Source organism: Oxyura jamaicensis, chromosome 9 (genome assembly GCF_011077185.1).
Source record: "Oxyura jamaicensis isolate SHBP4307 breed ruddy duck chromosome 9, BPBGC_Ojam_1.0, whole genome shotgun sequence".
NCBI classification, from domain to species: Eukaryota; Metazoa; Chordata; class Aves; order Anseriformes; family Anatidae; genus Oxyura; species Oxyura jamaicensis.
In genome coordinates this window covers 18,513,707-18,537,708 of record NC_048901.1, presented here as the reverse complement: position 1 = coordinate 18,537,708, position 24,002 = coordinate 18,513,707, and the positions used below count along the sequence as shown (strand labels likewise).

General features: G+C 45.0%; 2 protein-coding genes across 2 annotated transcripts in view; one reads left to right on the top strand and one right to left on the bottom strand.

Moving 5' to 3' along the window:
- ZMAT3 (zinc finger matrin-type 3) lies at positions 1-14,240 on the bottom strand. The gene is made up of 6 exons (XM_035334294.1): positions 14,098-14,240; positions 9,674-9,999; positions 8,154-8,273; positions 6,447-6,613; positions 6,234-6,334; positions 1-5,230 (listed from the first exon to the last, which is right to left on the bottom strand). Exons 2-6 carry the CDS (start codon positions 9,941-9,943, stop codon positions 5,019-5,021), a joined length of 870 nt encoding a protein of 289 aa, XP_035190185.1. The 5' UTR covers positions 9,944-9,999; positions 14,098-14,240; the 3' UTR covers positions 1-5,018.
- A 1,298-nt stretch (positions 14,241-15,538) lies between these two features.
- PIK3CA (phosphatidylinositol-4,5-bisphosphate 3-kinase catalytic subunit alpha) overlaps positions 15,539-24,002 on the top strand; it is a 42,473-nt gene continuing 34,009 nt past the window's right edge. Inside the window, exon 1 of the mRNA XM_035334062.1 lies at positions 15,539-15,705. The gene's annotated coding sequence lies outside the window, so the exon portion shown is untranslated. The remainder of the gene's footprint in view (positions 15,706-24,002) is intronic.

Genomic DNA, 24,002 nt, shown 5'->3' with positions numbered 1-24,002 from the left:
TACAATGATAAGAGCAAGATGATTTATTATATATTGAAGAAAAAAAAATCAGTTTCATCAACTATTCCCGCAGGGGGATCAGTACAACATAAACAAAAGAAGGACAAATGTACAAAACCAACCTGACAAGGCAGCTCTAGATGAAACACGTTCAAAGCACTTGCAAATGATGTTGCTGAACAGATGCAGAAGGATATTAAATCAAGTCATTCCTCCCCTGCAAAATACAGACTGAAACCCGATTTTATTTAAAATAAAAATAAAAATCCACAGTCCTGCCTGTATCTGCAGATACGTTAGATAAAAAGATAAAGATTTTAATCGTGATACTTTTTTAAAGGAGAGATTCCCCAGACTACTGTTTGATCACATTTATTTGCAAGTGGATTTTATCTTCACTCCCAACTTCACACAAATAGTGAAGAAACTGGCCCAGCTCAAAACAGGAGCATAGCCACTAACTTCAAAGAAACCAGGTGCATTCTTTTTCCTTGTCTGTCAGTCCTTTAGAAACCCTGACATTTGGTTTTCCGTAATTGGCAACAGATGTCCTTGTCATCCAGAGCATCCTTGTATGCATGGTTGTAAAATAAAAATAAAAATAATAAAAAAAAAAAAGCACATGAGAAAACATCAGCAGTATGAAATTCCTGAAGGGTTTCATGGCTTGCTCCTAGTTGGCTGAAGTCAACGTACTTCAAACTATTTTAGATGGAGCAGGACCAAATCCTTACAGAACAAGATACGCATTCCTCAAAAAAAGCATAACCTTAAGAGTTTTGTAACCCAAACACAGAAGTAAAAGACACAGATTTCAGCTATGTATTTTCCCTGCCCCTAGCCAACATAGTGTATTTAGCTAGGGTATTTCATTTACTCCAGACTTGGGCAAGATTTCCATTGGTTACAGCAAGAGCATTACTTTAGTAATGTAGCAGAAGGACTTCATGCATTAGTAAGCCAAAATATGAACCCGTGCCATGGCGATAGCTTTCCCTTCTAATGCCCTATAATGAGCACCTAGAAAAGGAAAAAAAGACAAGAAGCCTTATAGAAAAAAATGCATTTTTTTACACTGCTGACCATTGTAAGCAACTCCACAGAAGTTTTCAGGGTTCTTTTTGATGTATACCAAAAAAAAGCAAAAAGTCAAAATTAGAGCAACGTTAGGCAAGATTCTAACACCTTTTCCCATTAGTGCAGAATGCGAAATGACAGCTAATGCAGCTAATGCTTAATACAAACAAAATAGTATCATCTTCATACTTCTCACAAATACATGGATTCCACAGTTTACTTCCTTGCCTTAAAAGAAATGCTTAAATGTAGTACAAACTTCACGTGTCTCTAAAAATATCATCCCAAGTTACCAAAGGAACCACTGGAGGGAAGAAAAAAAAAAAACAACAAAAAACACAAACTTCAAATGGACATTTAAGAAAGAGCTGCATGGAAATTCCAAATTTGTTTGGCATGAAAAGAAACAAAGAAAATCTGTAGGTTGTGTTGGTTCTTTGTTTGTGTGGGTTTTTTTTGTTTTTTTTTTTAGTGGGCAAGGTTTTTGCATCAAGGGAAAGAAAAAAGTACATAACGTGGGCAGGAAAACATTTTCACAAATACAATAAATATCATTTCTGATCCAAAAGCAAAGTGCGATGTAGAGTTTTCTATTTAAACAAAAACAACCTACATAATAATGCCTTAAATATCAATAAGTCAATTAGTGGTCAGCGCAGTAAAATAAATATGAACACATTGATTTATATTTTGTTTCTAGCAGCAAAGGTCATTAACCTACTGGCCAACGTGACAGTTTCACAGAAGTCCTATTTCTTGAGTTTGGTACTTCGACTAACTTGAGAAAAATACTGACTGTGTCTGGAAAATGGTACTACAGCTGACTGCTATTCTCCCCGGTACTACAGCTGTATGCTATTCTCCCCGTCCCACCTATGACTAATAGGATTTTGCCAGGACATGTTTTCAATATGCGCTCTGAATGCTGATTTGGAGATCAGCTTTCATAGAAAAATAAAATCAGGATCCACCCTGCTTCTCCTGCTGAAAAGTATGAGTTTGGATTGGCTCGACCCTACAGATATTAGTGGGGCGAGGTGCTTTCTCTTTGTAGTCAACAATTTTCTGTGCTGGAGAGAGAGTGGGAAGAACACAAACCATTAAGCAATGCTGGAAAGGGAGAGTCAAGCTTTGGTCACTCACAGAGAAGGGCCACAACAGGGGGCTGGGGCAAAGCAATTAATCCTCAGCTGCTTTCCTCCCGCTTAGCAAACTCATCTTCCTCCTGCTGCTGGAATCCCACTACCCGCTTTATGCCTGCTACGTAACACACCGCTTTGAAATTCTCAGGATGATGACACTCACTGCTTGTTTTCCTGTGAAAAACCAAACCAGCTAGGTGCCTCTGTTCTGGGGAGACTCAAGCCATTCCTCCAAACCAGACTCGCTTGCAGGGGAGCAGCCCACAAGCACAGCCAACAGCATCCCAAGCGTAGCCTCCCGAATGTGGGAAAATACCACGCTTTAATTGACAGCAAGAGGGACGTTTAAGCACGATGCAGGGACCACGCTGGTCAAACACACCTGTGGTAAGGCTCACCCAGCTCCTTCTGTCCCTACACAGTGGTGTCCAGCTAGGAAAACAAAAGTCAGAACACAAAGAGAAAACCAACCCTTTCACTGCAAAGATGAGGGGTAAAGGCTGACGGGAGACTTTTGCAAGGGGAATGTTCTTCAAGGTTGCAAAGAAGGTGAGCCAGGGCAGAACAGCACAGGAGAAACAGACTTAGAGGCTGTGAAAACTGCCCAATGAGTGCTTTTCAACCTGGACACCTGTTCTCCTTCCTACCTTCTAATGTGCTCAAGTGCACAAAGCCCACAAAACTGGGCTTTGCACAAAGGAGGGGAGGGAATCCTATTCAAAAGGATGAGCATTGCCCTGCCCGTATTCACAAGGCAAGAAACAGCCTGCAACGATGCAGGGGGTTGCCTTTTTTTTTTTTTTTTTTTTTTCTTTTTCTTTTTGCAAGAGCTCACTCTGCCTGGATTTAAGAAGGCTGTGTTAAGGCTGCATGCATAGCTCACGCTCAGGTAGGTAGAGAGAACAATACACGGTTCCTGGGGAGCAGCCTTCTCTTTTGAGCAGCCAAGTGAGACAAGCATTTTTGAAGTGGACTAGAAAAATTACTAAAAACTATCTGGATTTTTTGTTTGTTGAGTCATTTTTCATTTTTTAAGGCAAGCAGAAAATCCTTCTGGAATGCAAGAAGCAGGATCAGAATGGTAAAAACAGGTAAGGGTGGGGAGAAGGGGGAGAAGGGGCAGGGTTACCTTCAACATCATGCACTAGGTACAATCTATCCCTGGTAAAATGCTACTGAAACCAATGGAGCTGCATCTAATTCAGTCCGCCTAAAGAGGAGCGAGAGTCAAGGCATGATGCTTCCTCTACTCCCTCTCTGCACCTGCCACTGAAGTCAATGAAGCTATACTGGCGTACAGCTATAGCAGCACAGTGGGAATCAGGTTCAGGAGAGGTTAGCTACATGCTGCACTTGCCACTGGAGCCAATACTATAGAAAAACTGTGAACTGGATTCCAGTCACAGCTTCACATCTACCTAAATGAGTAGAAAAACGTCAGCCCTACTTCTGTTCTTTATCCCCTTTCCACTTCCACTGAGGATCACCAAAACAGACACACACCCTTTGATGACATTTAAAAAGTTGATTAACAAGTTTCATGAGGACTTCTGCATGGCCAAAAAGCTCTTACTCAATCATTACTCCTGACATTTACATCCTCCCTAACTTTGGATTTTTATGGTCCCTATAACAGTGAAGTTCACATCTAGGAATGGAATCAAAACCCGGGTTGGGATGGGAAAACAAAGAGGGGAAAATCTTTATCCAGTATTGGTAGCCCTAGTTCAAATGAACATTTTACCTCTCTTCTTTAATACGGAGTGGGCTCTGTCGAGGAATGGCGTGGAAGTGGGACACACTGACATCTGCTTCCTGGGGTCCAGGCAGCCGTGCTCTCCCAAGGAATAGGGCTGTGCACCAAACACTAATACTCGCTCTCTTCTACATCGCTACGCAAAGAAATTATAACCGACAGCTCCTTGCAACCTATCCTTAACCCTACCCTGGCTAACGTGGAATCAGAGCACAGCACATCTCACCTGAGCTGGGTTGCTTTTCGATTCACTGCATTAAGCCACTGAAACCCCCACAGGCTCTCTTCAGGGAGATGAGCTACACCCGTGGTGCGTTAAGGTACCCAGCCAACAATTCCAAAAATCCATTTTCATTGATAACTGTTTGGTAGAAGAGCATTTCTGGATGTGGCTTCTCAGCTGGCATCTACTGTCAGATCTTCAGAATGAAATCTGCATCACAGAGAAATGGGTAAGAGGCAAGACCCTCCAAGGTGGAGAGGTGTGCGTAGCCTTTTTACAGGCATGTGGAAAGAACTTACTGCAGGCTGTAATGAGGGCCACAAGCAGCAATTTGTGGACAAATACACCCCTAGCTCGGACATTCACAGGCCCCATTCCTACCCCTCTTTTACAAGCTGCCCAGAGATTCACTCTGCTGTAGGGAGACATTCAGAAGCACAGCTCTGCGGCACACAAAGAGGGGAGCGGGCTTTGCACATGGTTCACCTGTGTGGTGGAACCCCAGAAGTTCCCAGCACTTCTTGGTCTTTGCATATTCATGCAGAAGGCCGGGGAGAGACCAAAGTCACCCCAGCCACTCAACACAACAAAGAGCCTTAGATAACTAGCAAACAAACATCAAAAACACTTCATGTCCTGCACAGCGTCATCCTGCCAACTATGATAGAAAAAAAATCTAACCATACCATTAAGTTTGCAGGTGTTACATGTATAGCTCGAGAGCATGCTCCTATCAAATGGAGCACAAAGCAGGGCATGTGGCAAACAGCAGGCGAGAGACAAGCTGCTCTATTTGCGAACTACTACCGAGGGCGGCGCGTCATTGTACATAGCCTAGGTTCTCCATTTCATTTCTGTACCGCTGTTCGGACACCTTGCTTTTATGCTGTTTGCTTTCTAAGTGCTGCCTGAACTCCATCTCCTCGCTGGCCCCGGCGTTGCACATGGAGCAGTAGAACTGGCCGCTGGGGGTGACACACATGGCCAAATCCCGAGGAATCCTCTGCCGCGAGCGGGGATTGAAGTAGGGACCTGAGGAAACAACAGAAACGCTTATTTATCTATAAAAAGAAAAACTTGACACCCCTCACTGACAATGTCCAAGTCCAACAAATATTTAAAGAGCAGCCAAAGATCAGCTTCTTTAACCGATTAGGGTGAATTTATTTTTTTCATGACTTCTCCACTGAGATCCAGATTTACAGGGAGCATAGCACACAGGGCAGCAGTACTCGTGGGTATTTCCTAAAGCGGGAGAGTGGACCTAGTGCCCCAGTTTTATGAAGAATCAATAGGGTCTTAGAATATTAAGAGTCCAACCATTTAAGTAATGAGCCAATTCTTTTTTTTAAACCATTCAGCTCCAGAACAGAGCAGTCTTTTGATTAGAGTAAGCTGCCTATCTCACTTTAAAAATTATCACAAAATGAGTTTTAATAGAATTTTAAGAGACATACCTTTTTTGCAAATTACGGTGGTTAGAATGACAAGATAAAACCACGCTTCACCAGGAAGCAGGGTTTCAGCTAACGTGCTCATAACATAACTTAAAATGAAAAAGAGAAACAGATGCTGGGCTGGACACTATAAAACACGCTTTAAATTACAGTAAAGAGGCAAAGTCAGTATCTAAGACCTGAGGATGGGCTCTTGGAGGGAGGCTAACGTGCTCTCTTGTTCGGGACAGAGGAGTGCACCTATAGGTTGATGTGCTACAGAAGGAGACAAAGCATCTGGCCACTGGCCAAGAAAATAAAGCAGGAAAATTGCCTCCACTCACAGCAGCCTTACAGATGGGCAGATGGTAAATTAAGTTACAAACTGAGAAACCAAACTAACAGGCGGGCTGACAAAACAAAGTAACTTTAGCAGCTGGGAAGATAGATGCAGACCTGAAGGATCAGAGCTAGAACCAGCTCCTTTCACAACCTGTCTCTGCTAGAAAAGAGCTCAGAAACCGAAGAAAAATAAGTCTGCTTAGTATTAGCATTATAATTCCAACTATAGACTAAAACAGATGCAAGCTCCTGATTACCTGTGTTGTTTTGAACTGTATACATATTTCTTCTGTTCTGCATCATCTTATATTCATTCCCTTCTTTCCTTGTCCTCCGTTTGCCCAGTTCCGATGCATCCCTGGAAATTAAACAAATATGAACAGCTGCAATTCAGAGTTTTCTGGGGAAAACGACTGCCAGAGACACTGCCACATGCTTTCAGCCTGAGCGTGAAGTTGAACAATACCTACGAGAATGAATTATTCTGTGCTTCTGCAAGACGCAGCCGTTTGGCATGATTTTTCCCTTGGTAGTGAGCCTGCGCCACAGCCGGAGAACTAAACGAGGCATCACAAAGCTTGCAGTAATCATTCTCTGTGGCCAAGATCACTCGGCCACCTGGTTTACTGGATCCCATCTAGCAGCAAAGGGAGAGAGAGCATGTGAAACACAAGAAGGTTAAATCTCTGAAAGCCTTGAATCCCAGGGACTGAGACCAGTAGCGTGTTTGAGCGCTGGAATTAGACCATATGGTTTAGGACATTCTTGGTGTTCCCTCAACTGTTCTTACGAGAACTTAGTTTTCTCTGCCTCATCCTTCCAGAGAACCTGAAAATTCCCTGAGGTACATGCAATTAATAGTGACTTTCATACCAAGGAAGGCTCGCGCTCACTGAAATGTAACGGTGCTCCTCTCTGCTGTTTCCATTATACCCCATCTCTGCACAGTTCCCTAAGAGACACAGGCAATAGCTGAGTTGCCAGACCTCTGAATTTTACCCTTCAGGTATGAGGACACCTGGACCATGATTTCCGAGGAAGGACCTGGCTGTTTGACTGGTGCACTGCCTTTCCAGTCAGCCAGGCACGCTGACTGGGGCAGCAAGCAGGTCTCCTCAGTGTTTGTGTGTCATCCAGACAAAAGCGCTCTGCAAACAGCGCAGCAGTGATTCACACAGCCCTGTCACTGCAGCACTTGCCAAGTCCAGTCGCTTTTGAAACTGCAAGCTTACAGACACACACACACACAGTTCTGACTCATAAGTTACAACATGAATCCTCATACAGCCCTGCAGTGGCCTTTTTATTGCTGTGAAACATTCTCTCCAGTGCAAGAAGCATCAGACAACCTAGCAGCTGCCTCACCCGCATCCCACTACCTAGGACAGGACCCAAAGCCCTCTCGAGACCTTGATTCAGTTCCCTGAGCCGCAAAGTCATTTTACACGGGACTGAGTCTCCCTCTGGCGGCCCCAACAGCACATCTAGCAACCTGCCACTTACTGCAAATGCTTTCCTCTTTTGTACAGACCACAGAGACAAATGTTTTCGGAGGTGGCAGGCACAGCTTTGATCCCTGCAGCCCAGCTGCGGTTCCCTGCACAATCACGTGCAAGAGACAGGTCAGCTGCTACACCCCACAGAAATCAGAAGGAATGAACTCAACAAGCAAAAGTAAAAACCATCTCTTTTGCTTCTAACATGCCTGAGATCGAATGAATCTGGATCACAGAGAGACCCATCCATCCACTCACCCTGCACACAGGAATAACCACTGCAAAAGGAGCAACAAAAGAGGAATTAGACAACAGCCCTGGGCAATGGGTGCAGGAGCACCTAGGCACTTTTTCCATGTTTGCTTCACTCACGCAATGGAGGGATGATTGTGCAGGGTGGACGCCACACCCTCGTGTCCACGTGCTGCTCTGAAAATGCTGTTTTATACCTGCTTTTAAACAACTTTAATCAGCAGCACGTCAAACTTCCATAGACAATATCTGCTTCTTCAGAGGAAGGCAAACAGCTCACAACAAGCCACGTCCACCTTCCTGTGCCATCATGAGGAAAAGTCTTTCCAAATTCCTGCAGCAATCCTCCAGGTGCGAGATCTAGTTATCCTTCTTGGGGGTTAGGTCAGAAGCAAGCAGCATGATCTCAGTCACCTTGCCATGCCTTACCTGAGCTGGAAGGGAGACAACCTGAGGCGGGGCAGGCTCAACCGCATTACTCATCCTGGCAGGTGCCGGACAGCTATTGGCAGCATAGTAATTTCGGAGTTTCTTACTATGGTTTTTACCCTGGAAAGAGAACTAAAATTAATCACTGTCCCAGTAATAGAACCTTACACTGAAAGCAAGCAGAGCCAGAGCCAGAAAGGAAAAAGTGGCCATGAAGATGGCACCTCAGGTAAAGGAGCTGTCACTTGGAACACAGCACCTCTGATTTTAAGAGATGCTGACATCCTTCCCTTTTCTCCAAAATGTTCATCAGGTAGCATTTTAGGCCTAATTTTCAACCAATCTTCTGAAACCTGTAAGGTTACAATTAATTCTTCAATCTGTTTCCATTTCACCTAAAATCAGTATTTTGTATTTTAAACATAAAACATTAACTGCTTTACATAGTTTTTTGATAAGCCTGAACACATACACACGTATTTCTTTTCATGAGATTTCAAGCATGATTTCAAATATGGGACTGAATTTCTAAAAAAAAAAAAAAACCCTCTGCTTCATATTTCATTTTCTCTTGGAAAATATATGTTGTAGTTCTTTTTGGTGTTTTGAAAACTTGAGAGAGGTATATGAGAGTATGCATATGTATTTTGGATATATAGTAAGGCACATGTATAAACACAAGTTACACCTTTTTAAATATATTTTTTGTCCCCTCATGACAGAAATACTGCAAAAATCAGATGTTAAATTGTAACACTAATGCAACCTACCCCTTCAATGTTGGGCACTTTTTCATGGCCAACAGCAAACCTGAGATCTGGGCCTGCTGTCCTGAGCATATGGACAACCACTCTCTTGTATTTGCTGGTGAAGAAAGTTACTGTCTCCACATCTCACACAAATACACTGGGCAGACAGGCTACTAGTAGAATGGAGTGATGTAAGACCACAATATATTCAATGTCAGCAAAGAAACATATGCAAACAGTCCCTAACCTATTTCAGACAAACCAACCAGACCAGCTTAAGAAAATTTTATCTGGTCTGAGCCAACCCAGCTGGTGCTGTCCGAAGCAGATGAGAGTTCACATGAACAGCCCTTCCAGCAGACCAGTGGTGCACACAGCCTCGGGAAGGAGGCAGCGACGAGCACACGGCAGCAGCCTCCTTTCCTAAAGGCACAGCTAGAGCCAGCAGAAAACATCTATCCAGGCCTTACAAAATCATGCTTGTGGAAACAGAAGTTCAATTTTATTGAAAGGGTGTAGAGGTGGAAACCAGGTCACATAAAACAAAGGAAGAGGACATGTGTCTGCCTTTCCAGCCAGGCCACCTTCAGACGAGCTAACTCAAACGAAGCTGCTAGTGTGCAGCCACCTCAGTATAGCACTCAAAACCCACTGAAGCAGCTGCGTTAGTCCCCACACTGAGCTCTGTGCCACCACAGCAGCGCTACCAGCAGCACACGTGCTTGCACAGGTACAGCTACACGCAAGCTGTGACCCCGCTGCTCTGCTTACCTGGTAATGAGCCTGGGCTTGTTGTGCTGAATTCAGGGTGACATTGCAAAGCTTACAGCACAGAGGCTTACATAGTTCCTCCAGCATAGGGTCCTGCTCCACCACCTTTGCAAGCTCTTCGTCTTGTGCGTGGTGAAGGGAAGGCCCCAGTCCAAGAGGTTTGGGTGGGGACAGCGGTGAGGTGGCTCTGGGCCTTGTAGCCACTGACATAGGAAGAGATGGAGGCTTCTCAGGATGAGGAAGAAGTCCTGCTTGCTGTAAAAGAATCATTGGCCAGGAAGACTGTGGGCATGCTATGTCTGAAGGATGAGGAGTCCTCTTCAGATCTAGACCAGAGAAACACAACCACTGAAACATACCGCACTAACAGGAACACCAACAACCCAGGGGACACCTTCTGTAACTTCTCTGCCTCTCCTTTATGCCTTTTCACAATGCCAAGCAGGCATAAAGGCAACTTGTAGCACTCACAGGAACAGCAGCATCCCAGATAACCGGGGCGAAATTAAAAAATACGAATACAAGAAGGGGACCGAAGCTTGAAATACAGCTGTTAGTACTCCGTGGCACCCTCCTGGAGGTGTGAAGTTTCCTAACAGCACCTGACCCAGAGCCAAACGCTGCCCCATCACGCCCACCCCACTGCTCCGTGACTGCTAGATGTGACCTCCACCATGCACAGCGCACAGAGCTGAGGTAACAGAGGGGATACAACTGCTACCAGAGGGATACAACCATCAGCCACATCCTTTTCTGACAGCCTAAGGAGAAGCTTATGCTCTAAGGCCTAAACAAATACTGCAATTTATTACCACTACTTGATGACTTAAAAAGAAAAAGAACACAAATATTTCAAAGCAGATTTATTTTATATAGACAGATATAGAATACACCTACACACAGAATACATCCCCCAAATACTCATAAAGACCTTTCTGAGGAAAAATATTCTAAAGTTAACTTTTCTCTTGTAAGTCAACCAAAAGCAGAGGACTGCTAAATGACTCAAGAACACCTTGCTGTACCCAGTCATCCCCCAATGGTTCTCTTCCCAGCTCTTCCGTGGTCTTGCTGAATGACCTTGAGCTATTTCTCTGCATTTCCTTTACTAACTACAACCTATGCAACATTTAAAGCTGTATCTTCTTCTGCAAGAATGGAGAGCTTATCCCATATTAACCTTTATTCAATTATTTCTCTGTTAATTCAAGTTCTTAGAACTAGCCCTACATTTCCAACAAGGGGTTCTCAGAGGCTTATTTAATTAAAGTTTATAAATCACATCTAAACCCCGGGATGAACATTCCCAGAATAATGCAGAGCAGTGATACTATACATCAAGGCAGAGCTACTTCTGCTAATGTCTTATTAGCTTCTTATCATAACAAATCCTGTTCACTGTTACACTGGGGTAGAGAGAAGCATTATCTTGGGCCTCTGCAGATCACTTCCAGCTAAGACTGCATTGGTAGCAACCATGTTTACACTGTGGGCTTTGTTTGTTTAAGCAAATAGTGAACCAAATCTACATTGTAAAATTAAGAGACTTTTGTAAAATTACGGGAAAGATAGATGAAATGCCACCTAGGAACTTTGATCCTGAGTCACTTTTAAGAATAGAATTTGACTTCAAGGGCATTTAGGAACCTGGAGAAGCAGATAGCATTGATCTAGGATAACTTCTGTGATTTTCAATCTGCTATAATTAGCAGGAGATAAATACCTTGCTACATTCAAGCTCTGGAAAATCCTAGTTGATGACTGCATTTTTAGATACTCTATTACCTTTGAAATTCTGGCTCCAGACAGGTCTATATACTATTAGGGAAAAAAAAATAATCAGTAGGACTAAAGCACTCAAGTGACAAAAGCATTTCTGAAATCTTTACCTCTAAAAACAGATTTTAAATAATACAAGATTGGAGAAAGTTCCATTACTAGCAATTGCAGTTCCATTATTAGCAACTAAAGGTAAGAAGAAGGAGAAACAAAGAAGAAAAGAGCACACATTATCTTGGGAACAAGCTTTTAAGTTAGCAATATAGCCACTAGAAGTTTCTGTGTTTTTAAATAGCCCTCCACTGTCAAAACACTGAAATTCCAGGAGAGCATGAATCTAACGTGAACCAAAAGGTGGCCATAAAAACAAAATCAAATACAAGTTTATGAAAACTAATTGAAACATGATAAAACGAAATCCATCATGAAGAAGAGGAAATAGAGGAACAGCATGGTGTAAACCACTCATCAGCAGTGTAAATTCTGTACTGTCACCTAACTTCTCTCCAGCTTTCAGCATACGTTTTCCTGGATAAACAGAATTATGGAAAAAGATGTTGCTATCTTTAGTTTCCTCAACTAGTACTCTGTCTATGAATTTCAGTGGGGATATGGATGGAATTAGTTCATACTGTAGATGGTTAAATGGATCATACCATAGGTCTATCAAGGCATCTTACATCAGCTATGCAAGCAGCCAAGCAATACCATCAGAGTTCTGCTTCAATACCACAGTGGGCCTCTTCCTTAAAAAGGGAGTAAATTATAGCTAAATACTTCAGAGAAGAATATAAAGTTATCTACAGTAAATGGCAATCAGAATCCATCCACTTAATTATGCATGAGTGCCTGCTGCATCTTCCATACGTACCTGGCACGGATGAGATTTGTCAGGCACAAAATAGGACACTGCTATAGAATATGCATCCACAGGGGAAAAGATATAATGTAATATGCTTAGAAAAATCTTTATTTATAAGGCCATTTATTGTTTCTCAAAGTAAACAGTAGTCTGAAGATAAAATTAAGGCTGCATGGGCAATTTTAGAATTAGAACTTCTTGACTTTGCGTATGTAACTCTGATGTTCTTCTCATGGCGATCTTCCATCATTGAAACTGCTCAGATTATGTTCACTTCTTTTGTCTGGATATTATTTAAAAGGAAAAAACAAAAACAAAACAAAAAAAATCAAATTCTACTTATATACATGTCCCTTTAATACATCACTGCTGGTCACTACAGATACCTGTGCAGAAGTTAACAGGAACACTTTGACTCCTCCTTTCCATTCACATGAGAAGCTGCAAAATTTTTACCCTTACAAAAGAGCAAACGATCAATGAGCCTCCCTCGTGAAAGACCTGTGCACATAGCACTGCAGCCCCAAGCAAGGTAAGGACCTGCAGCTCTCCAGGCTGAGCTCAGGAGGCATTCTGCCTCACCACAGCATCTCTTACATCACAGCCATGCCTCCTCCTACACGTTGCATGGACTAGGACATAATTCCACCCTGTGCCAGCTGTCCTCAGGTGGGTGCAAGGGACAGGTACGCTCCTCTCCTGCTCCTTCAGGTTGGGGCAGCCCAAGGACAACACTGAAGGAGGAGACTCGGCCTCCTTGCCCTGAGTGCCACAGGGTGGTAGCACCTAGGTGCTGCTGGTGGCACAGCTAACAGGGAGCATGTCCCCAGCTGTCATCAACACGGGTCTGGGGAAGGAACTGATTTGGTCTGGGTCTTAAAATCTGGGCACCATGTGACAGAGCAGGCACACACACTATATGACCTTCCTTAGCCATAGATGTAACTCACAACGAGACATCCACATGCAGAGCAGTGTTCTCACTGGAATTAGTTTTAGAAAAATAGTTAGAAATTAAGAAAAATTGTTAGTTTGTTTTTTTTTTTTTTTCCAAGACAGGAAACGCCATCTTATAACACTGCCATCACTTAATCTCTTTGCCAGAAAGTTTACCTTTGGCCACCTGCAGAATTTACCCTGAAAGACACGGTCACTTTATAGATTTGTGGAATATCCCGAGTTGGAAGGGACCCGCAAGGGTCATCGCCTCCAACTCCTGGCTGCACGCAAGGCCACCCAAATACCAGAGCATGTGTCTAAGAACTCTCCTTGAACTCCAGCGGGCTTGGTGCCATGAGCACAGCCCGGGGGAGGCTTATAGTGCTGCAGGGGCTGAATACAGTGCATTAAAGCAAATGCACACCATACATAGCTGTATGTTAATGCACAGGGCCTGCTGACCCTCTGCTGATGACAATGAGTACCAAGTTCCCAGGGACAGAGGGGTCTCTGAGGCCATGGTGCCAATGCTGGCATCTTAGCAGGCACCTCTGCAAAGTTGCGTGCCTTGCGGTCTCAGTGGCAAATCCTAATCAAAAAAAAAAAAAAAATAATGCCCGGTATCCACCACCCCGACACAACCGCGAGGTGAGCACTAATGCACAGCACGGACACGCAGCTACCAAACACCCCAAAAAACGAGCACAAAAGGAACGCAGGGACGGGCACCGAACCCCAGAAGCACCCGAACCGCACCAAACCCTGCGCTGAACCCCCCCGCACACCCCCTGTGCGAGGCCGGGGCCCGGCGCGTCCCGCCCGCCCCCGTTCCCCCGGCACCTACCGCAGCCGGGGCCCGGCGCCCCTGGCCGCCAGCGCCGCTCCGCCGCGCACCCGCTGCCGCCCGCCGAGGCCGCCGGAGGCCGGGGCGCCGGGCACGGCCGGGCCCAGCTGCAGGAAGTGACCGCAGCGAAGCCGGGGCGGGGACTGCGCATGGGCTGCGGCAGCGGCACCGCTTGGCACGGCTCGGCACGGCACGGCTCGGCTCGGCTGCCACCCTTCCCCGTGCAAGGCCTCAGTTCCCGCAGCCCTTCGTTGTCCTCCTCCCGGGGCTGGAATGGGCAGGAGCTGCCCGTGCAGCCAGCAGCCCGAACCCCTCGTGCTTTTTTTTTTTTTTTTTTTCCCCCCCCTTTTTTTTTGTTTTGCCCCAGCTCGGTTTGAAGCTGCCCGGTAGAACCGCGAGGTCTTGCAAAGGTTTTTGGCGCTGGTGGATCAAACGCGGACAAAGGTGTTGAAAGTTGCCCCTGAGGTGTAGCAGCTCGGGCAGATGCTGAGCTGGAGGCCCCCACAACGTTATCTCATCTCCTTTGGTCACCGCGCCTTCCGTCAGCAGCCAAAATCACTGTTGTGCCTGTGTTTGTGCATATAAACACAGAGGTGACTGGTGCCAGGGGTTGCCGAAGTGCGTTACGTTTCCCTTCGAGCCACCAAGGAGCGGCGCAGGCTGCACGTGTCAGACCAGCCGTCATTTTGGGGTACATTCAGCTTTTGTTGGTTTTCTCCCATTTGAGCCCAAGAGGAGACAACAGGGAAGAGCTGAGAAGTCAGACCTGCGGCCAAGGCTCCCGGCAGCCATCATCCAGCCCTCCGGGACCCTGCAGCTGGCCATGCCGCTTGTCACCGATGCGCTCAGCGCATTGGGACTGGCCCCGAACTCCCATTCGCCACCTTTCCTGCTGCAGGGACACGTGTGGGCCCCAAAGGGCGCGACTCCTCAGGACGCCCCGCTGATCTGTCCCGCGGCCCTCCCTCACTGCAGCCCAGCGCTGGGCTCAGACCCCGAGAAGACCAAACACGATTTAAGCGACGCCGCCTTTCATTCCTGTTTCCCAGCCAAGGGTATTCGCTCAGTGTGCTCACCCCTTTTTAACAGCTGGAACTGCCCCGACTCCAGCAGCTCACACAGCCTCACGTCAACATTTTAATTTTTAATTTTACAATTTTAAACACCTTTTAGAGAAAACTTTATTCCCGATGCTGCCTCCCGGGGGCCTGCTCGGGGCAGCCTGACAGCCGGGCGGGGGCCTACCCCCCTCAGCGCCCCTGCGGGCCTGCTTCGCCTCTCCATGACGTCACGCGGCATGGCGTGACATCACTCTGCGTGACGTCACGCCGAGTGACGCCACACCGCACCCCCTCCTTCCCTCCCCCCCCCCCCCCCCCGGCAGCGCAAGCGCCCTGCGGCCGCCCCCCTCCGCCTCGCTCCCCCCGCGGGCCGCGGTTCCCTTCCGGCGGGCGGCGCCTTCCCCGTCCGGGGTCAGGCCCCGCCGCCTTCCTGTTATTGCCCGGGCGGGAGGCGCGGGGCTGCCGCCGCCGGGGGCCGTGGGGGCGCTGCCCGGCCCGGCCCGGCCCTGCCCGGCTCGGCTCGGCTCGGTTCGGAAGCGGCCGTGAGGTGAGCGAGGAGCAGCGCGGGGCCGGGCCGCGGCCTCCCCCTCAGGGCTGCTCCCAGCCCGCCGCGGCCCGGTGAGGGGTGGGGGGGTCCCCGGGGTCCTCTCGGTGTCCGTCCGCCGCCTCCTCCTCCTCCTCCTCCTCCTCCTCCTCCTCAGGGGTGGGTCTCCCCCGGGGCGGTGGCGGTGCGGGCCGTGTGCCCGCGGGGCTGCTCCCGGCCGGGGCTGGCGGCTTGTCGCCGGTGGTCGTGTGCGTGGGGCTGGGGGTACCGCTGCTCGGAGCTGGTTTGTTCGCCCGGAGGGGCTTTGGTGCTGCTTTCAGTGTTCCTCGAGGTATCAGAGCTGTGATTTCTGGTGCTGCTCTGTGAGGTCTTTCCTTCTGCCAGTTGTTCTTCTTGAGGGCTTTGAAAATGTGGCTGAGCGGAGGTTCCTTTATGAGCGCGGCGTATTCGGGATAAGTGTGAGTGAAGTGCGTGTTTCGGCTATAAACCTTTGCTTCAGTTCATCCTCCAGGGAGCCTGAAAGGAGCGGTAAGCTGATTTCTGACTGGATTTCATAGCGCTTCCATAGAGGAAACCTGCTTCTCAACTCTGTTACCTATTTGTTCCCTTACATCCCAACTTACTTTAGCAAGTTTTCACATTCATCATGTGGCAAAAGTTAACTTGCCATCGCTATCAGCATCATTCTTAACACCCCGCCCGTTATTTTATAGAGATGTTCTTGGAGCGCTTGCTTCAGCTGTTTCTATGTTACAGTGCTGTAGTGCCTTGTAATAATCAAAGTCCACCTCTTGTTGTGCATAAACAACGTGAGTTCCCAGGGATATTCCAGTGCTCCGGGTGGTGGGGCTTAATGCTTCGTCTACTGCAGGGATCTCAGTAGATAATCAGTGCTGAAATAAAGCCCCATGCGAACATAAAATATAACAATAAATAATGGTATTCTCCAACAATAACCATGGCAAGCTCTTCCAGAGCAGTTATTTGGAAGTGTATTTTAGACGATGTCATCATGTGGACAAACCCCGCGTTAGCCAAGCTCATAGTGTTTACAGGGGGATTTATGAAACCACAGCGCTCTGCCTGTGATCCGTGAAGTGCTCTGCTTTTTCATTAAGACAATAAATACGACAGCTTCAGAGCTGCAGTTGGAGCTCTGCTCGAGCAGATGCCCTGTGCTTCAGAGGCGTTAACTTGATACCAAACTTAGCAACCTGCAGACACTTCATGTTTTTCAAAGAGTGCTTGAGCCCAGCCTACATATCCATGCCCAGATGTTTTAGCTGTTCTGCTGCTTCAGTTACTCATTTTGTATTAATGGCAAAACTGTTTTGCTTCTTGTTACAGGTTACGTTCACTAGTTAGGGAACTGAGTGTGTGTGTGTTTTCCTGGAGCGTTCTTTGGAAAAGCTGGTGTAGCTGAGCTGTTTACAAAGCAGTTGTGCTTTATTGGAAGTCATAAACCAGCTCAATGCTTAGTTAACTGTTTCTCTGTCAACCAGACTATTGCTGCTTTCTGAAAGCAAGTGGGGAATAGTTCCTCCTGGGTAACTACTAAAAAGTTGCTGGAAGTTTTGGACTAGGAATTTCTACAAGCAAGGGCTCTGCACTTAATGTCACACTGTCTCACGAAACCAATGAGATCATAAGAGTATTATTGAAAGCTCTTGAAATCATATCTTTAAAAGGTGTTACTGCATGAAGAACAGGCTTCTTTCTGAAAACAGTTGTTCCTCAGATTCAAATACGCAGTGTGCTTGTTAGTGCCTTGCTCGTGTGCAATACGGTTTTGAAAAACCTTGAAGATCATCACAGGTTTTAAGTCAGAGACTTATCTGTAAGTAGTTAAACAATAAACTTAAGGGTGACGTTTAGTCTGCAGAAATAGCTTTGTTAATGAATGGATGTTTTACGTACAGAATCTTTTCCAGAGATTCGTTATGCTGAGGCATCAGTTCCGAATCGCACAAGGAACACTAGCGTCTCATAGATGGGTATCGTATGTGTGTATATGCACAAACACCTGCTTGCTTCATCTAGTTGAGTACAGTAACTACAACACGTGTTAACTTTGACAAAACGCATGAGAAATGTTGTGCTTGGATGAGAGGAAGCTAAGCTTTTTTTCTATTTAACTTTGATACAGGTGAGAAAGAACAGTTAAAACTGATTATTTTATGATACGTAACTGAAGAGGGAATAGTACTTCAAAATTAGTCTTTTTAATTTAGTATTAATATAAAACTTGAGTTTTGTCGTACTACTTACAGTTTTGTAGTTACTGGAAAATGTCTGAGATCTAGTAAGACTCCTCATCGAAGACATATGGGTGTTTTGTGTGTGTCGATGAGTTGGAGGGGGAACGCTAGAGAGAGAATATGTCTGTACTTAGCAAAGTGGAAAAAAAAAGCTTCATAGCTTGAAGTGTAAGGTAAGGTAGAGATTGTTTTTTTCAGCTCTTCATGCATTGCGTTCCATCCATGTAGGAGTTTTGTCTCTTCCTTTTAAAAAGCCGCAAGTCCAGTTGCTCCAAGTGATGATGGCTGTCTGAAATAGTAGCTAAGACTAGAAGAGGTATAAAAATATTTAAGCTAAAACTGGATGGGAATTTTTACTCTTTAAATTGAACGTGTCATGGTAAAGAATTGTTACAAGTTTCTCTTTGTAGTATCCTAATCCCGATGTGCATGGTGGAGAGAAAAAATAGATTTGTTTCTCGCAGTATTTATTTGGGCATCAAACATGTGAAGTGTTTTGAGTTCAGGGTTGGTTCAGATAGCTCCCAGAGGTCCTTTCCAGCTTGAGTTATTCTATAATTCTATTTCTGAATGGTTAATGGAGTGTTAAATGAACCAGAAATAACTCTGAATACTCTTTTTTTTCCCCTGTAACACTGCTGTAGTCTTAACTGGAAAATATATTTTTTTTAAAGAAGAGGGGTTTGAGGGGAGTTAAACTGTTTTAAAAAGTTGCATTTTTTGTAAATTATGCAAGTGAACTGTGGGCAAATGGGAATGCTGCAGACTGACTAGTGTCTGTAGTTCTGAATCTGCCCTCTGTCTAAGCAATGGTTTTGCAAACAGTGTGTCTTTCTATTTTATATAGCATGCATTTACACTTTGCTTCTTGGAAAGTATTTTCCTACTTAATTCTGGATCAAATTTTGTGAGAGGCAGTCTCTAAACCCTGTGCATTTCAAACAAGGAGTGTGAGGGACAGTGGAAATAATCGCTTGTTTTCTATTAACAGCATACTGTGCTCAAAGCTGGTAAAGCGGGGAATAAAAGCCCTTGGCAGGCATGATTGAGCAAGTACGAGCGCTGGGAATGTTTACGGTCTGCTCTCAGAAAGTTACGCCTGAGTACCTGAACTCTAGAAACAAGACAATGAAGTTCAAAGAAAACCAACTTACGTTCGCAAAATTGAAGGAGAGAGAATGATGGAGGCCTTCAGAAGCCTTCACCTCGCTGGCATGCTTCAAACTCAACACGGCAGCAGAAGTAAATCAGCTCTGCTGCGGTCTAGTGTGAGAGCAGTCGGGTCAAGCGTAGAACTTCAGGTTCAATGTTCTCCTGTGTTGTGCGTCATTGCTTTTTACTGGTAGCAGGTTAGGTATACCTCAGATCTTTTATTTCTTTTTTTTTTTTTTTGTCCACACTACAGGTTAATTTTCTTAAATTAACCTATATACTTGGATTTTTTTGTAGGGAAACTGGCAGATTTACTTATGGCTTCCAATTAAAGAAATAGGTGCAAGTGGAGCTTTTGAGGATTGTGAAATGTGAAACATGTTTGTCAGATACAGGAGGCTTACTGAATGGACTAAAACTTACCGTAAAGCTCCCTGAAATTGAGACAGCTGAGTCACATTACTGGCTGTACATTATGACCCTCTTCTAAGGCAAAGAAATGTAGAGAAACGTCCCTTGTGTATTTTCTTTCAAAGTCCCAACAGAAAAGAAAGGAAAGGGAACTGGAAGTTTGCCTCCAAGATTGTACAGCATGTCAAAAGACTTATCTGTGGCTCAGACTTAACTGTTTTTTTTTCACACTAATTATTTATTTAAGGTGCAAGCCAGTCAGTCTTTTGCCAGTGCTTAATGTGGCAGTTAATTATGATGAATGCCTCTTCCAAGACTCTTCCTGACTTCTTTTGATTCTTGCTGTTAACCTGGGTCATGGTCCCCATCCAGAAGCATAGATTTTCTGCTGTGATTGCATTTGTTGTCTGGGAAATGTCTTAAACTCGCTGCTAAACAGCTGATAGTCCTTGTGGTGGACGTGACCTTTGTTTTTTTTCTTTCAGTAGAGCAAAAGGTTACTCCTTGTTGCAACCTAATTCAGTCTTTAAGATATTAGCAGTCAATAAAGAAACAAGCAGTTCTTGAACATCCTGAAAATGCAAGAAGCCTTGAGCAGGACTAAAAAGAAAATATCCAAAATTCAGGATTTCAGCTGAGACTAATCCACCATAAGTAGAAATAGCTGCTCTCTGATCTGAATATAATAGAACAAAACTTTCTGTTCCTTGAGACCTTGGCATCTGACTTGCTAGAGAAGTGATGAGAATAGTTCTTATAAAGATGTAAGCAAGCTAAATACTGACCATCTGGGCTTGCAGGCACAAATAAAGTAGCACGGACCAGAGAGCGAAGGCTGGTTTTCTGTGCAAGCACAGTGGAGATGAGTTGTTTTTCTCAGACTTTACAAATATCCTTTGTGTGGTGAGATATGTTATTACCTAACTTGGGTGCTTGTGCTATTAAGTAACTTCTTGCTAAGGATGGAAAACAACAGAGTGACTCTTAACTACAGGCATAGCTTTAAAATCAAGTTAATGTGGCTAACATGGGGAGAAGTTTCGAGATAGAGCTCCCTTTGGGAGACAGGAAGTAAATACTTCCATTCCAAATAATACTCTAAAATATGCATGTTGTGGTCATTAAACTGCTTAGATTATAAAACATACCACTTAGTCTTCATTTTTGTATTTATGTTCCCAGCTCTGCGCAGAATAATCAGCAAATGCTACGGCTGGGTTTTAGAAGTGGAGATGGAATTAGTAAAACTGCAAACCTCTCTTCTTCTGGGTTTTGAAAAGTGTATGTGGCTGTTGAGCATCCAGTTCTGCTTATCAGTGTATCAAGGCAGTCTCCATTGCTGGGAGGGAAGTAGTTAACAAATTGTATTTCATGTTCTTACAATTTCATGCTGTTACCTCTGAGATCCTCAGTTTTGATGTTAAGTACTATAGAAGAGCACTTGTCCCAAGGAAACCTCTTCTGTCTAAGTGAAAGAGCTAATTCTTAAGCAACATCCAGGCCTGTGCCTGTGAGTGCCACTTCTAGTCTAGCAAGCTCGTTACGGGGATTTATAATAAATTGTGTGTATTTTGGTGTAAAAAAGTATGTGAAATTGAGATGCTGTCTTTTAGAGGGTACACTTAACAAGTTCTGTGATTTTTTTTTTTTTTTTGATGTGGTCATTATCTAAAATAATGTATTTAAAGTGGACTTTAACATTTTAATTCAATAGGTGAAGCTTAATTACTTTGCTTGTTAGTAAAACCCTAGTAAGTTGTCTTCAACTTGCTCCGAAATGGAGGAGAAAGCCCTATCGCTGCCGAGCAGCGCTCCCTTGATCTTAGATAGCTCCGACCTGGAATGTTTTGACATGTAGAGGAAGGTGGCATAACTACTACTGAGAGATAAAGGATGAAAATGTGAACTGGTGAACAACAAAACTACATGAACATAAGGAGAGCAAAAGCTATCCCTGACTCTAGAGTCTCTGCTTGAACGTGTTGTCAAATTACTTTGCAATCCAGCTCTTCAGCTCTTCTTTCACCACCCCTTTTCCAAGCCCCTCATTGTACATCAGCAGACAGGGTGGTACCACAAGCACCCGCAAGGTGATTTGAGAAGTGTAACCATTATTACAGCGTCTGGTCTCTTCTTGCTGTCCTTGTGTGTGAGCAGGTTTCATTAAAAAACTAAAAATAAAAACAAAATAACGATGAGTTAGATGACTTGCCAGTGCGGTTACTCTCCCTAATTGGTGTTTCTCATGGGCTAGAATTAAATAAATCCAAGACACTTAAGCTTGTGTGATGTTCTGTTTCAAGGTTAAACTCACCAGGCTTTTAGTCCTTTTGGAATATATACACTTGCAAAAACATTAACAAAACATTTCCAAAGCACCTCGTATTAAAAATAGTTCTTTGAGACATATAAAGTGTTCTTAATAGCAGACACTGACTACCACTAGTGGTGTTTTGGCTTTTTTAGAGAAAGTTCAGTCACCGCAATACAGCCCTTCTAGCAGAGCTCTGATCATAGTGGTAGGAAACACATCCCAGCGTATCCACGTGTTTAATCTGCTGTGAAAATGAAAGCAACTTTCCAAGCAGGGGAGTTGAGAAATCTTCAAGTTCTTGTGGAGAAGTTGATGGTATTCAGCGGTTAAATGCCTATGAGCTTATGTCACTTTCTTCTTAGGAAAGTTCATGTAATTTGTAAATATCTATTCGGGCAAATACTGGCAGTTCCTTTCAGATATCGTAAAGGTGAATTGGGAAACAGTTTGGGGAGCAGCTTGAAGTACAGGCAGGAGGTGCACCAGCAGCAAGCTCAACGCCTGGTCAGCGCTCCCTGGAACTAGTGCTTTCGCAGCCAGGGCCAGCAGCTGGAATCAAAACACATGGATGCTCCTCCAGGTTTCACAGAAACTTCGCTTTATTTATAGCTTAAGTAAAGTCCTCAGTAACTCAGTCAACAGAGCTGTCCCGCACAGAGGCCCCGTTTCCTGGCACCCTTAGGCTCACCACACCTAAGGGAGCTTTGGGCGGGGGGTAACCTCCTGCAGGAGCACCCATGGGTGCTGAACGCTTTGCAGCCCAGGAGCACCCTACGGTGCCGCACAAGGTAAGCCCTGACTCTGCTAAGTAAAGGTCTTCATCACCTTCTGTGGAAAACTCCCGGTGCTTACCTTTCGGCAGGGTTATCTTCTGCTCAATACATAGTTAGCTCATCACAGCAGCTGGCTCTGCATCGCAGGCTGCTGGCAGTGATGCTCGCTACTTTTAACTGACTCAAAAAGCCCTGCTACTCTCCTGTGGTGGCTGTAGGTCGTGAAGAAGTAGGTGACTACCGCAGGGCAGGGTTCCCAGAACGGGATGCCTTTGCCTCCTGTCTAATTCCGTGTCTCTGTCTGGGTCGGCTAACTTCCTGAGGGCTGGCTTAATTTTAGCTGTTTGTAGGGCAAGAGGGGTTAGCTGCAAAATCTAAATTCTTCACCTAGGTAGCTGTGGCTTTGTGGTAACTCCGTCACAGACTTTCTTTCAGCAAATGATTTTGGAGAGTTAGGAAGTACCTCAGTGGAAAATGCGTGGGGGTTGTTTTGGTTTTAGTTTAGGAGCTCAAAAAAAACAAAATGAAACACTACTTCTATGGCTTTTGCTGAGGCATGTTTTTTTATAAATGCTCTGTCAAAAGAGAAGCTGCATCCCAACTTCTGTATGCCAGTAAATAAATTGTAATGTGTTTTTTTTTTTTTAAGGGAAGTCAGCACGTCTATGCAAACTAAACCTATGCTTCTACAAAGGCTGTTTGGCTACAGAAGTGAGTGAAGATAGAAGAAATGGAAAACTAGCTTATATTTGGATTACAGAACAGAAACTTCTGTCTTCCAGTTCACTCTTCTATATTTAATATTTTAAAAACCTGCAGAGTTGCAGAAATACTGCTAGCCAGTGCCACCACAAAATGTATTTTTTATTTTACACTGTCGCTTTCAGGGTGTGGAGCAATTCCTTCAGTGCAGCAGAAACCTTTTATCTCAATTTACCGTTGCTCTCAGACATTGTTCTAAGAAACGTGATGTGGGCTGTATACACAACGTGCTGTAAGTCAAAATCTGTTGAGTTCGGCACTTTCAGCTTCTCTTTAGTAAAGGAAGGGCTTGTGGGGTGGGTCTGCTGAGGAAAGATAAAATTAATAGCCAGAAGTTGGCCTGATTTCAGCCCGGTTTTCTTAGGAACGTGCGTTTCCCTGTGCCCCCATCCCCGCGAGCCGGTGGGGTGCCCAGCAGACAGAGCCTTGCCTGCGTCCCCTCGCTGCAGCAGAGGGGAAAGTGCCATGCTCTGGGGGCTGCATTGCCCCAGTGTCCCTCTGCGTTTCTTTCCCTGACCTTCAAGGTATTGGTATCAGTAGGAAATTTTCCCTTATTATCCATAGGACTAGAGGTTCACCTTGCTGCAGCGCAGCTACTCCCAAAAGCCAGGGGGCAGCTCCAGGAAGCCC